General features: G+C 37.6%; 1 protein-coding gene across 1 annotated transcript; it reads left to right on the top strand.

Annotated features, from left to right (window-relative positions):
• Positions 1-616: 616 nt before the first annotated feature.
• LOC132269765 (fasciclin-like arabinogalactan protein 11) lies at positions 617-1,531 on the top strand. Its single transcript, XM_059771014.1, has 2 exons — positions 617-704; positions 846-1,531. Exons 1-2 carry the CDS (start codon positions 617-619, stop codon positions 1,529-1,531), a joined length of 774 nt encoding a protein of 257 aa, XP_059626997.1.
• Positions 1,532-12,396: the final 10,865 nt, after the last annotated feature.

Genomic DNA, 12,396 nt, shown 5'->3' with positions numbered 1-12,396 from the left:
GGATTAGATTTATGGTCACGCCTTTACTTCATGGCCCCTGTTCTATTTCATGCCCTAGCTAACCGTCACATGCCATAAAAATGCATATCACCAATAAATAATAATAATAATAAAACAAAATTTTTATTGCTGCAGAATAAATAAAAAGTGCTATTTTTATTTTATTTTTAATTTTCATCTTGCCACCACTCATGATTATTGTTAAATAAATAAATAAAATGCCATTCGCAAAATTTTTTTAAAAAATGTTTGAATAGATTAAACATATTATTCGACTTATTCAAACATGTAGATTTCGATTGCCACAAAAATTTTCATCCTAAAAATAAGAAGTTGTTAGCACTGATACTTTAATATATCGAATGAAAAAACCATGCAACCTTGTATGATATCCACCGGACCGCATTTGGATACCAACTGGTTTTCTGCTAAAATGTATGCACTTCACCTAACATTATCCTTCCATTCTCTCTCTATAAAGCATCTCGATTTCTCCTTCTCTTTCCCATCTCCAACTCAATACACCATTCAAGCCCACTCCTCCATTCAATTAGTTAATCTCTACATATCTATTTATTATAAGCAATCCTTCAAGGCCACACCGACAACCAAGAAAATGATGAACCCAATTCTCTTCTTTCTCTCACTTACACTACTATTCCACTCCCATTTCAGCACAACCCAAGCTCAGTCCCCCGCAGCATCCCCGACAGTGCTCCCAGTGCCGACTCCAGCATCCCCAGTAGTAGCAACGCCTCCAGCGTCTCCGGTGGTAGCAGCGCCTCCAGCATCCCCGGTGGTAGCAGCAACCCCAGTACCGAGTGCTGCTCCCCTCACGCCAGGGCCCCCCGTACCTGCTGGCCGCCCCAACATCATGAAAATCCTCGAAAAGGATGGCCGCTTTACGCTGTTTCTCCGGCTTCTGAAAAGTACCAGTGTGGGTTCCCAGATCAATGCCCAGCTCAAAGACTCAAACAATGGCCTAACTGTATTTGCACCCACCGATGCTGCGTTTTCGAGCCTAAAACAGGGCACTCTCAACTCTCTCACTGATGAACAGCAGATCCAGCTATTGCAGTTTCATATATTGCCTACCTTTATCACCCCAGCACAGTTTCAAACTGCCACCAACCCATTGCGGACACAAGCTGGAGGCAGCGATCCCGGTGAGTTCCCGCTTAACGTGACGAGCTCCGGTAACATAGTGAAAGTGTCCACCGGCGTTATGAACACTCCAATATCTGGCTCAATCTATACGGCCAACCGTCTTGCTGTGTATCAGGTGGATAGTGTGCTTCTTCCTTGGAGCATTTTTGGTACTCCGGTACCAAAAGCGGCACCGGCACCAGCAAAAGCTAAAGCACCGGCACTGGCACTGGCACCACTGATGCCTGCAGAGAAGAAGACACCCCCCGCGAAAAGCACTCCAAGCTCCACTGTTAATACCTCTGGTACAGTTAGTCTCACCATGCATGGAATGGTGGCGACGGTAGGAATTGCTATTGTTGCATCATTTCTTTTACAACAATAGATGGTGATCGATGAATGTGCCAGCTGGACAGTCATACTGGGAGTGGGTTCTGAGTCCATTTGATTGTGCCTCCGAATAATACGCCCAAGTCTAAAGATTGAACTATGATGATGCTTAATTATTATTATTTTAATTTCCTTTTGATCTGTATTTCTGTTGTTCCTTTCAAACTCTCACTGACTCTGCTGTTATGCCATTGACTTGAGCAACTTCATTGTTGGTTGCTGAGTTTTTCTTTTGCTTAAAATTTATAAATCCTCTTTTTTCTTTCCCTTTCCGTTATTAGCATACTGAAATTGAGACTGTAGGTTGTGATGCAACTATTTGCTTGGATTTTGTAGTGTTTAATCCATGTTTATCATGAACAATAATGGGTTTTGTAGTGTTTAATGTTTATCATGAACAATGAGGGGTAGAAAGTATTTAAAAAATTGAAAGTCAACTTGTGCCCAAAAATGAACCGTGTGAAGATGGACTCGTATTGGAGTGAGTAGGAATGCTAGGTTTTCAAAATTGAATAGTAATGAAATGTTTCAGTGTAACCAAAAAAAAAAAAAAAAAATGATAGAGTTGTTCAATAGGAGTACTAGGAAAAACTTGATAGTGTTTTGACAAATGGATTTTTTTGGGCACACTGAACATTTATGAATTGTGAAGATGTCTTTAGTTTTTGATATTTTCAAGGGTTTATTTTAGTTTATACTTTTTGTTATTGGCACATTGAACATTTATGAAAATGTGAGATTTGTTAACAATATTGTAGATGTTTAGTTGCAATTGTTGGCAATGCCGGTCATTGATTAGGTAGCATGTGTGTTTTTTTTTTCTTAGTTAAATGATAAGCTTGTTTATAAGGATGAAACATTGTACATTGTGTCCCAAATAGGGAAGAAAGAAAACAAGAAGCAGTAGACCTCTAAAACCAACATTACAACTCCAACTACATCAAAACTTCAACCATTTCTACGCATCAACAGTTATATCCATCAGCCTTAGCAGCACTTGAGAGCTACTCCAGTAACTGCATCCTTCAGCAATATATAATAAGATTATCATCCCCTCCATTGGTTTAGAATAATAGCCAGGATTGTCCACAAGCTGTGGAACAACCCTGCTAGAAGAGAAGTTGCAGCTGCGCGAGAGAGGTGATCTACTTCAATTCTGAACTACTTTTAAGCCTGATTGTTGCAAGTCTGACTGTAACATAGCTTTTGACTTGAGCTATAATGCTGTGAGAAAGGTTGATTGATTCTTGAAAGCTCTTGCATTCTTTTCCATCCAAATTATGAACACTACTGCAACCCATAATAGTTTGTGGACTAAAAATTCTGATGAACTCTAATGTGATGAGCACCACTGAAGCAACTCTGACCACCAGCTCGGCATAATGTAAAACCCAGCCACTTCTTGGATAAACCTTCATATGTGTGAAGTGTACTCACATTTGAAGAAGAGATGGTCAATGGATTCCCAATCTGTATTACAAAGATAATAGTTGTTTGTATAGTGTTTGTGGAGAATTGGTTTGGCATCCAGAGTGTATAATCTACCCCTCACAACTAGCCGTAAGATAAGACTATGCTTAGGTATATGATGTTTGAACCACACTACTTTGTGCCAAAGAAAAATTGGGAGGGAGGGTTGAAGTAGCTTAGGGTGTGTGCCATTGTGAACACTTTGGTAGGGCTAGGCAACCATTCAATACAATCTGGATCAGATGATAGTTGGGGCAGCTCTTGGATTTGTGAAATGAAACTTCTTGATTGAAAGAACTGGTGCAGTTATATTGAGTTTGGCTGTACCCATTAGTTATTGGAAATTAGGCTATCAACTAAGATGTTATATAGTTGAAGAATTTCCATACTAGTGAGTCCCAACTATTGTACAATTGGACCATTAGGCAGTAAGTAATCCAACCGCAGACTAGTATCTTTCCTTGCCCCCACCCTATGTCTTAAGAGCCCTCTTGCCGTTGACCTCAACCCAATCAATTTTCTCCAAAACCCAGAGTTCAGTTCAGAGGGTTTTACTGTCCAAAAGCTCTTTGACTTTATGAGATAGTTAAGGGACCAAGCCACCCAAAGACTATCATTCTTCAAGCAAATTTTCTAAATGTGTTTCAAATTAGCAATCCTGTTAGCCAACTCCAAATCAGGAAAACTAAGTCCTCCATTGGCTCTTGGTCTGCAGATAGCTTGCCAAGCAACCTTAGCTCCTTTGTTCTTTAAGTCCACCCCAGTCCAGAAAAAACATCTTAGTATCCGATTAATATGCTCAATAACCTTCTTTGGGAGCACAAATGCTTGTGACCAATATGCTTGAATGGAACAAAGGACAAATTTAACAAGAACATCTCTTCTAGCATAAGATAGGAATCTTGATGTCTAACATCCCACTCTGGCAGTAATCATTTCCACAAGGGTTTGACAGTCCTTTGCCTTGATTGAAGAAGAAGATAGAGGTAGGCCTAAGTACATAATAGGTAGTGAGCCAGCTTCAAATTGGAGTAGGGTTAAAATGGTAACTTTCAAAGCATTGTCCACCCCTAAGAAGAACACTTAATTTGGACTTTGCTTTATTGAGCTGCATACCAAAAATATTGTAGAACTGGTTCAGAGCATCCATCAACACCTGGACTGAGGACAAGTTGGCATAGGAGAATATCAAAATGTCATCTGCAAATGTGAGGTGTATGATTGACAGCTTCTTGTATCTCTAGTGGTACTTGAACATAGGATTATTCTTAATTTGGCTATTAACATATAATGTTAGTACCTCCATTGCAACAACAAATAACATAGGGGATAAGGGATCACCTTGCCTAATGTCTTTCTTTCCCTTGAAAAAACCAAACAGCTCCCCATTGAGTGAGATGGAAAATGATGGGGTAGTTATACACTGTGTTATCCGATAAATACAGCAGGGAAACCAAACAGATAGAGAGTATCCAAAATGAATTTCCAGTGAATTGAATCAAATGCCTTCCTTAAATCAATCTTGAGAGCACAGTTTGGGGGATGATTAGCTCTATGATAACCATTCAATAGTTTATGAGCTAGGATGATGTTATGAAATATGTTTACCTTTTATAAAAGCATTTTGGGTAGGGCTTATAAGAATGGGAAGAATAGGTCCTACTTTGATGGAAATAAGTTTAGATATAGTCTTATATATCAGGTTACAACAGGATATATATAGGCCTAAAGTCATTAACTAAGGAAGGGTTTGGGGTTTTGGGCACCAAAACAATATTGTATAAACAATTAATTTCAGTCAGCATTTTCCCTGAGATGAAGAAGTCCCTAACAACTACAATTACATCTTGTCCAACAATTGGCCTAGAGTGCTTGAAGAAGCATGAGTTGAATCCATCAAGTCCAGGACTCTTATAGGGGTGGAATGAGAGAATGGATGACTGAATTTCTAAATCTGTGGGAATGGTTGTGAGTGTAGGAAGAAGGTGGGGTGGAACAAACTTAGAAATTATTGAACATGTGGCTCAATTTGAGGCTTGCATCACCCATGACATCATCTTCTTGGCCTCCAAGTATATGTGTTCATCAAGCTTTATTCTTGACCTCCAAGAATGTGTGCCTAACAAGTCTTTTGAGTGGTCACCAAGTAGCCTCATTTTGGTGTCCCATTTTGGCTATAAATAGCCTTGCACTCCATGGTGTTGAAGCATCCCAAATCAATTGAGTGAGTTTGTAATATCAGTTAGTGGGTGAGAGAGTTTGGGTGTAATTGGGTTTTGGGTGTGAGCCACTTTACCTTGTATCTCTTTATTTCCATAGTGAAATATTATTTTGTCTTCTCCCCGTGGATGTAGGTATAGCCGAACCACGTATAAATCCTTATCTCGATTGTGTGTGTGCCTATTTTTTTTTTCTTGTCATTATTTTTCTCTTGTTCTCAAAACTCCCATTCCATAATTTTTTCATAACAAACTGGTATCAGAGCTCGGGTTCGTGTATTGTACAGATACTGTTCACACATACGGTACTGTTTATAGATACTATTCGGGTACTGTTCACAAATATGGTACTATTCACCGAGTAATCTTTTGGGGATTTTTTTTGAGATGTCGACTAGATACGAGATTGAGAAATTTGATGGCAAAATTAGCTTCAGTCTTTGGCGCATTAAGATACAGGCCCTGCTGACTCAACAAGGTCTAAAGAAGGTGTTGTTCGGGAAGGATAAGTTGCCAACAACTATGTCCGATGAAGACAAGGATGAGGTCGATGAAAAGGCGCGTAGTGCGATTATTCTCAATCTAGCTGATGAGATGCTGCGTGAAGTTATTGATGAAGGCATGGCGGCAAAGTTGTGGCTGAAATTGGAGAGTCTGTATATGACGAAATCTCTCACCAAAAGACTTTACCTAAAACAGAGACTCTACACCCTTCGTATGAAGGAAGGTATGCCTCTTAAGGACCATATTGATAATTTCAATTCTATAATTATGGATTTGAAAAATACTGATATTAAAATTGATGACGAGGATCAAGCCCTTATTTTGTTGTGTTCTTTGCCTCCTTCATATGAGCATTTTGTTACCACACTGCTCTATGGAAAAGACACTATTAGTATAGAGGATGTTAAATCCTCATTGAACTCTCATGAGTTGAGGAAAAAAGTGTCTGAGAATATTGGAGATGAGCAGGCTGAAGGTTTATTTGTAAGAGGCAAAGGTGGGACAAAGGGTTCTGCTAGTAGGAGCAAATCTAGATCTCATAAAAATGTGGAATGTTACTACTGTCACGAGATAGGGCACATCATCAAGCACTGTCCCAAACTAAAGGTAAAGAATGGGAATGGCAAAGAGAAGGTTCAGGAAGCAGCTTCTGTGGCAACTGCTACAACGAGTGATTCGGACGGTGACGATTATGTTCTTATGACAACCTTGTGTTCAGATATGTCATTTAATGACAATTGGATTCTTGATTCTGGTTGTTCCGTTCATATATGTCCCAGTAGGGATTCTTTCTCTTCTTATAAAGAGGTGAAAGGTGGTTCAATTTTGACGTCGGACAGGAAAGCTTTCAAAATTTTGGGAATTGGAATAATCAAGATCAAGACGCACAATGGGTTGGTAAGAACATTGTCAGATGTGCGACATGTACCGGATCTGAAGATGAATCTTATTTCAGTAGGTGTGCTAGACTCCAAAGGTTACAAGGTTGTAACAGAAAGTGGAGCAATGATGGTCGTGATGGATTCTCTTGTGGTGCTACAGGGCACCAAGGTGAAAAATTTATATCTTCTCCAAGGGAATACAGTAACAGGTGGAGCTTCTACAAGGTCTTCTACAGTTAGTAGAAATCTGTGTTCTGGTTTTGGCAAAAGAAGTGTTCGAAAGAGGAGTTACGATCCTAGTTCTCAAAGGGTTGTGAGGGGACTACACAACGTGGTGGGAGAATGAAATTCGTTTTCAAATGGCAACCGAAATTGCAGCAGTCCTTACAGGGAGGCAGACCCATGAGGACAGGTGTGATATTGACTTGCAATAATTTTGGTGGCAATGAGATAGTCCATTTGAGTGCCATTAAGATGCGTGGGAGGCAAGTAGTTGGTCACAACAGAGATGCGAGGAAAAGTCAAGGACATCCTGTTCTCCACAAGGGTGAGAAGATGACTTTTCATTACCAGCCGGTGGTTTGTGGGCGGTTGGAGAAGGTTGCTGAAGGAGATGTCAAACTTGGAATTTCTGAGATTGCTTTTGGAAAGCATTTAGAGTTTGACACAAATACTAGAGGTATGCTTGTGGCTGCGCAAGACATGCATGGGTTAAAGAATGAGAGCCCGATGGTTAAGTTTGAGGATGACTCAAACTTAACTAAAATTCTTAATTAATTTATTTTGTGGAGAAGACAATTTGTTTTGCAGAGATATAGTGGCTCATTTGAATTTTCGTCAAGGTGGAGATTTGTTGAACATGTGGCTCAATTTGAGGCTTGCATCACCCATGACATCATCTTCTTGGCCTCCAAGTATATGTGTTCATCAAGCTTTATTCTTGGCCTCGAAGAATATGTGCCTAGCAAGTCTTTTGAGTGGTCACCAAGTAGCCTCATTTTGGTGTCCCATTTTGGCTATAAATAGCCTTGCCCTCCGTGGTGTTGAAGCATCCCAAATCAATTGAGTGAGTTTGTAAGATCAGTTAGTGGGTGGGTGAGAGAGTTTGGGTGTAATTGGGTTTTGGGTGTGAGCCACTTTACCTTGTATCTCTTTATTTCCATAGTGAAATATTGTTCTATCTTCTCCCCGTGGATGTAGGCATAGCTGAATCACGTATAAATCCTTATCTCGATTGTGTGTGTGCCTATTTTTTTTTTCTTGTCATTATTTTTCTCTTGTTATCAAAACTCCTATTCGATTCTTTTTTCATAACAGAAATAACATAGGAGAAAGAATTCATACTTGAGTAGTTGCTACTGCATTGACCAAGAATGGAATGGAATGGAAGTGGTTGAGTAATTCTCTCTATAGGTCTTGCCCTTGTATCTGGTTCCCATTTGGATCAGTAATTGATTGAACCTTCCTCTTGTTAGCCTTTGAGTTGAAGTTCTTCATGAAGAAAGAGGTGTTTTGGTCACCCTCTCTGAACCAATGAACCTGTGATTTCTGCTTAAAGAACATTTCTTCTACCAAAAGGAGCTCAAAAAACTTCTGTGATAGCTCTTTTTCACTGAGTCTAAGTGAATCGTCAGCTGGTTGGAGTTGAGCCTCCCCTGGCAAAGGAAGAGCTCATCCCTACAAGCTGTAACCCTCTCTGAGAGAGCATACTCCTTTTTGTTCAGCAACTTAAGAGGTAGCATGTGTGATGTTGCTAGGGGGTACTTTTCAATAATTTTTTTTTTTTTTTTCTTTTTCAAAATTAATTTTGTCCACGTCTGTTTATGGGAAAACTGGAAAGTCAATCTCATTAACTGTAAGACCCTTATTTATGATAGCTTTGGACTTATATATGCTTACCGCTGGAGGTCTTGGTGGTGTTAATGTAAGTTTTTGTCTTTCACCTTCCTTATCACTATCGAGAGGCTAACACGACCGCAACCATAAATTCCATCATTGATATTTGATACTTTGAATCCTTCCCATGAAGGTAATAGTGTTATTGAACCTTTGGATATGAAAATAAGAACATGGATTAATTTCTGCTATGTTAGATCTCGGCATTACAAATGGTACATGTTTTGTATATGGTAACCCATGGTCATGGTGGCTATTAGGCATACAGATTCCAACTCTTAAATTTCTACCACAGGCTATAGCTTCTGAAAAATAAAATCAATAATTTTCACTTATCTACTCTGCAACCAGAAAATCGATCAAACACTGAAAATTGCATGAAGAAAATACTAACTATGATCCAAATTAAAGTTGTACATTAGGAATGTAAGAGAATTCATTAATTACCAACTTGCTTGCTAATGCCCTTCCGTTATGAGGCATTTCTTGCACTCAGTCTTTCTTGAACATGATATGTTATAGTAGTAATTATTCTCACTTTTGGCCATTTGTTATATCTTCCAAAATTATGATATATTATATTAGAAATTAATCTCAGTTTTGGCCATATCTTATATATATGCTATCTTCCAAAACTACCTATAAAATGATATGTGCGAAGATAGCATATAAAATTCTTTGATCAAAGATGAACACTTGGTATTTGACTTTGTATAGCATATAATTTTTTTGATCAAACATGAACTCTGTCTTTGAATTTCGTTGTTAATTTTCTGATCATTTTTCTTCCCAAGAGTGTAACCTGCTGCCAAGTGATATGTGCGACGATGGCATCTAAATTTTTATGATCAAAGATGAGCACATTGTTATATTTGTCAACCTTAGAGGTGGCACAATTTAACTCAAACTAGCCAACTCGCTTTGGGTAAGTGGATGCAACGAGGTTCTAACTTTAACCCGATTCTAGCGTATAACTTTAGTTGTTCTGTTGAAGAATTAGTTTTAAATCATTCTTCTTATAATTTTTTATGGTTAATGAGTAGAACCTGTCTATGTCCCTGCCAAATCTTTGTCTTTGAAGCATTTTATTGCTGATTTAGTCTTTAGATTTATCCAGGTTTCAAGGTTCATTGATTCGTTAACTAACTGCATGTGGAATATACATGAACTTGTTAATACTTTCTTTTGTTGACAGTAAGATGGAAATAAATGGTGTACAATTTTGCTGAAACAACTTTTGCTTTGATTATTGTAGTATTGTGGTATTCATTTATTGTTGTGGATGGATGCATTTAAATAAAATGGTGTAGAGAAGCATTTAAAATGTTCAACGTGTTGTTTTGGGCTCTGTTTCAATCATACCGGCCCTTCTGGTGTTACCATTGCCGATCTCATTGTAGAATATAATTGGAATTCTTACCAAATTCTCAAATTCACAGGAAATGTATATATATATATATATATATATATATTCAGTTCAATCGCGTGTTCAATTAATTTGTTCATTTTAGAGATTGCTTATTATATTTGATGAAGTCAGCTTATGATATTTGTATAAAGGCTTCACTAGAACCGATCTTCTGTTGATAAGTGGCAACCCCAGTTTGAGAATGAGTACATGTAATGGCTAGGGAGAGAGTGCTGATTTGCTTTTGTTGGATATATGCATCTGACAATTCAAAATTGATCTTTGATTCTCTACCTCTCATAAATAATGTATGAGACTACTCTGTTTAAATTAGTTGATGTTTAAGATGGAAAATTATAATGAATCCTAATGCACTGATCTACTAAGCTTAGACCTATAACTTTAGTATGCAGAACCCCCTAATCTCTGCTAGATATCTCTTAAATTTAAAGTAAAGAACATCTTTGTCGCCCCATATTTAAGGTCAAGAACATCATATCCTTTCTGCCTAACCTGTTTTGCATTTGCTGGTTTGACCTAGTATTGGCTATCCGCTCTGTTTGATGCACTAGTACACTCAGATGAGTTGCCTTTTTTTTTTTTTTTTATTTATAGTAGGTATGAGTTCTTGTCTGATTTTGGGTTGCTGTACCTTTGTTGGTCTGGTGTAGTTTTAGTGTAGCAATAGTTTTTAGTTCTTTTGCCCTACTTGTATGATGTGTCTAATTGTTGCAACTACATGAAGCCCACAAGAAGAGAACACTCTCAGAACTTCCCCTGTTCAATTAAAGGATGAAATGCCCCGCAGACAAAATATTGGATCACCATAAATCCTTGTTCTTTATCTACCGGGACGGACCCAGAAAATTGTGTAAGGGGGTGCAAAATTGAATTTTTTTTATAATTTCAGGAGGATAGCGTTAAAATTTCACAGGTATAAAATTAAAAATAATAAAATTACTAGTATTTAATGCTAAAAAAAATATTCAGGGGGCATCCCTCCTCTTTTAAGTCCGTGCCTGTTTATTTATGTAAGGAGAAATTGTCATGGCATCATATAACTTAACAACCTTTAATTGTCAGATTTTAGGTTTTTGGTTGCAATTTGTTATTAGATATGTGTACTGCTGCTACTGCATATTGGTTCTTTACGTAAGACATAATATGGTGAATTCGTGACATATTATCGAATTACACCATTACTTTGATGTCTAAAGTCATTGCAGGTTTCTAGAGTGGTTCACTGATTGTGTGCTGTTATGCCATTGACTTGAGCAACTTCATTGTTGATTGCCGAGTTTTTTCTTTGCTTAAAATTTATAAATCCTCTTTTTCTTTCTTTTTTCCCCCTTCAAGTTCTTAACATTATTAGCGTACTGAAATTGACTTGTGTGATGAAGCTACTTGCTTGAATTTTGTAGTGCTTAATGTGCTACCATGGACAATGTAGCGGAGAACATGTTTGGAAAATTGAAAGTCAACTTGTGCTGGGACATGAACATTGTGATGATGGACATATTGGAGTGAGTAGGAGTGCTAGGTTTTTGTAGTGAATGAGAATTGAACCTTGATGAATTGTTCATCAAGAGTGTTGGGAAAAATTGACAGTGTTTTCAAATGGATTTCCTTTTTCTTTTTTTTTTTAGGCACATCGTACATTGATGAATTGCTATCATGTCGATATTTTCAATGGTGCATTTCAATTTATTGTTTTAGTTATTGGCATTATAAGTGAGATTTGTTAGCATTGTATGGTGTTTAGTTGTAATTGTTGGCAATATAGGTCACGTGTTGATGATTAGGTAGCATTTGTGATGTTGCTAGAATTATTGCTTTTGAGGTCATGGATGTGGGTGCCATTGCTACTTTTAATGATCCGCGTAATTAGTATTAGGCTTCATTTTATTCTTTATTTGCTTCATTCTATGTTGGGAGTGGTCCTTTTCAATAATGTTTATTGATATATAGTCCCATTGGCGGTATGTCCTCTCTTAATTTTAGGTTTTAAATTGATAGTTTTTAAAACTGGGGGAAAAAAGAAGATTAGTTAGTGTTTTTTTAGCTTTTAAAGTCATAAATGTGTTTTTGAAATTCATTACTAGATTTTAAATTGGTCTAACCAAACACAGAATAGTGATGATGATCATTTAATTTATATATCTTTTTATATTTGTAATCAAACTTTATGATGCAAACGGGTAGATTTCGATTGCCACAAAAAGTTTCATCCTAAAGATAAGTTGTTTTTTTTTTTTTTTTTTTCCCGAGTGGTCCTAAAAATAAGTTGTTGTTAGCACTGATACTTTAATAAATCAAATGAAAAAACCAAGCAACCTTGTATGATATCCACCGTACCGCATTTGGATGCAAACTGGTTTTCTGCTAAAATGGATGCACTTCACCTAACATTATCCTTCCATTGTCTCTTTAAAGCCTCTTAATCTCTCCTTCTGTTTTCCATCTCCAACTCAATACACCATTC

The sequence above is a fragment of the Cornus florida genome, unplaced genomic scaffold (genome assembly GCF_030987335.1).
Source record: "Cornus florida cultivar Cherokee Brave unplaced genomic scaffold, ASM3098733v1 CherokeeBrave_3.0.0_Hap2_Chr08, whole genome shotgun sequence".
Classification (NCBI taxonomy): Eukaryota; Viridiplantae; Streptophyta; class Magnoliopsida; order Cornales; family Cornaceae; genus Cornus; species Cornus florida.
The sequence above is the reverse complement of the archived record's forward strand: the minus strand, read 5'-3'. Positions and strand labels throughout refer to the sequence as shown.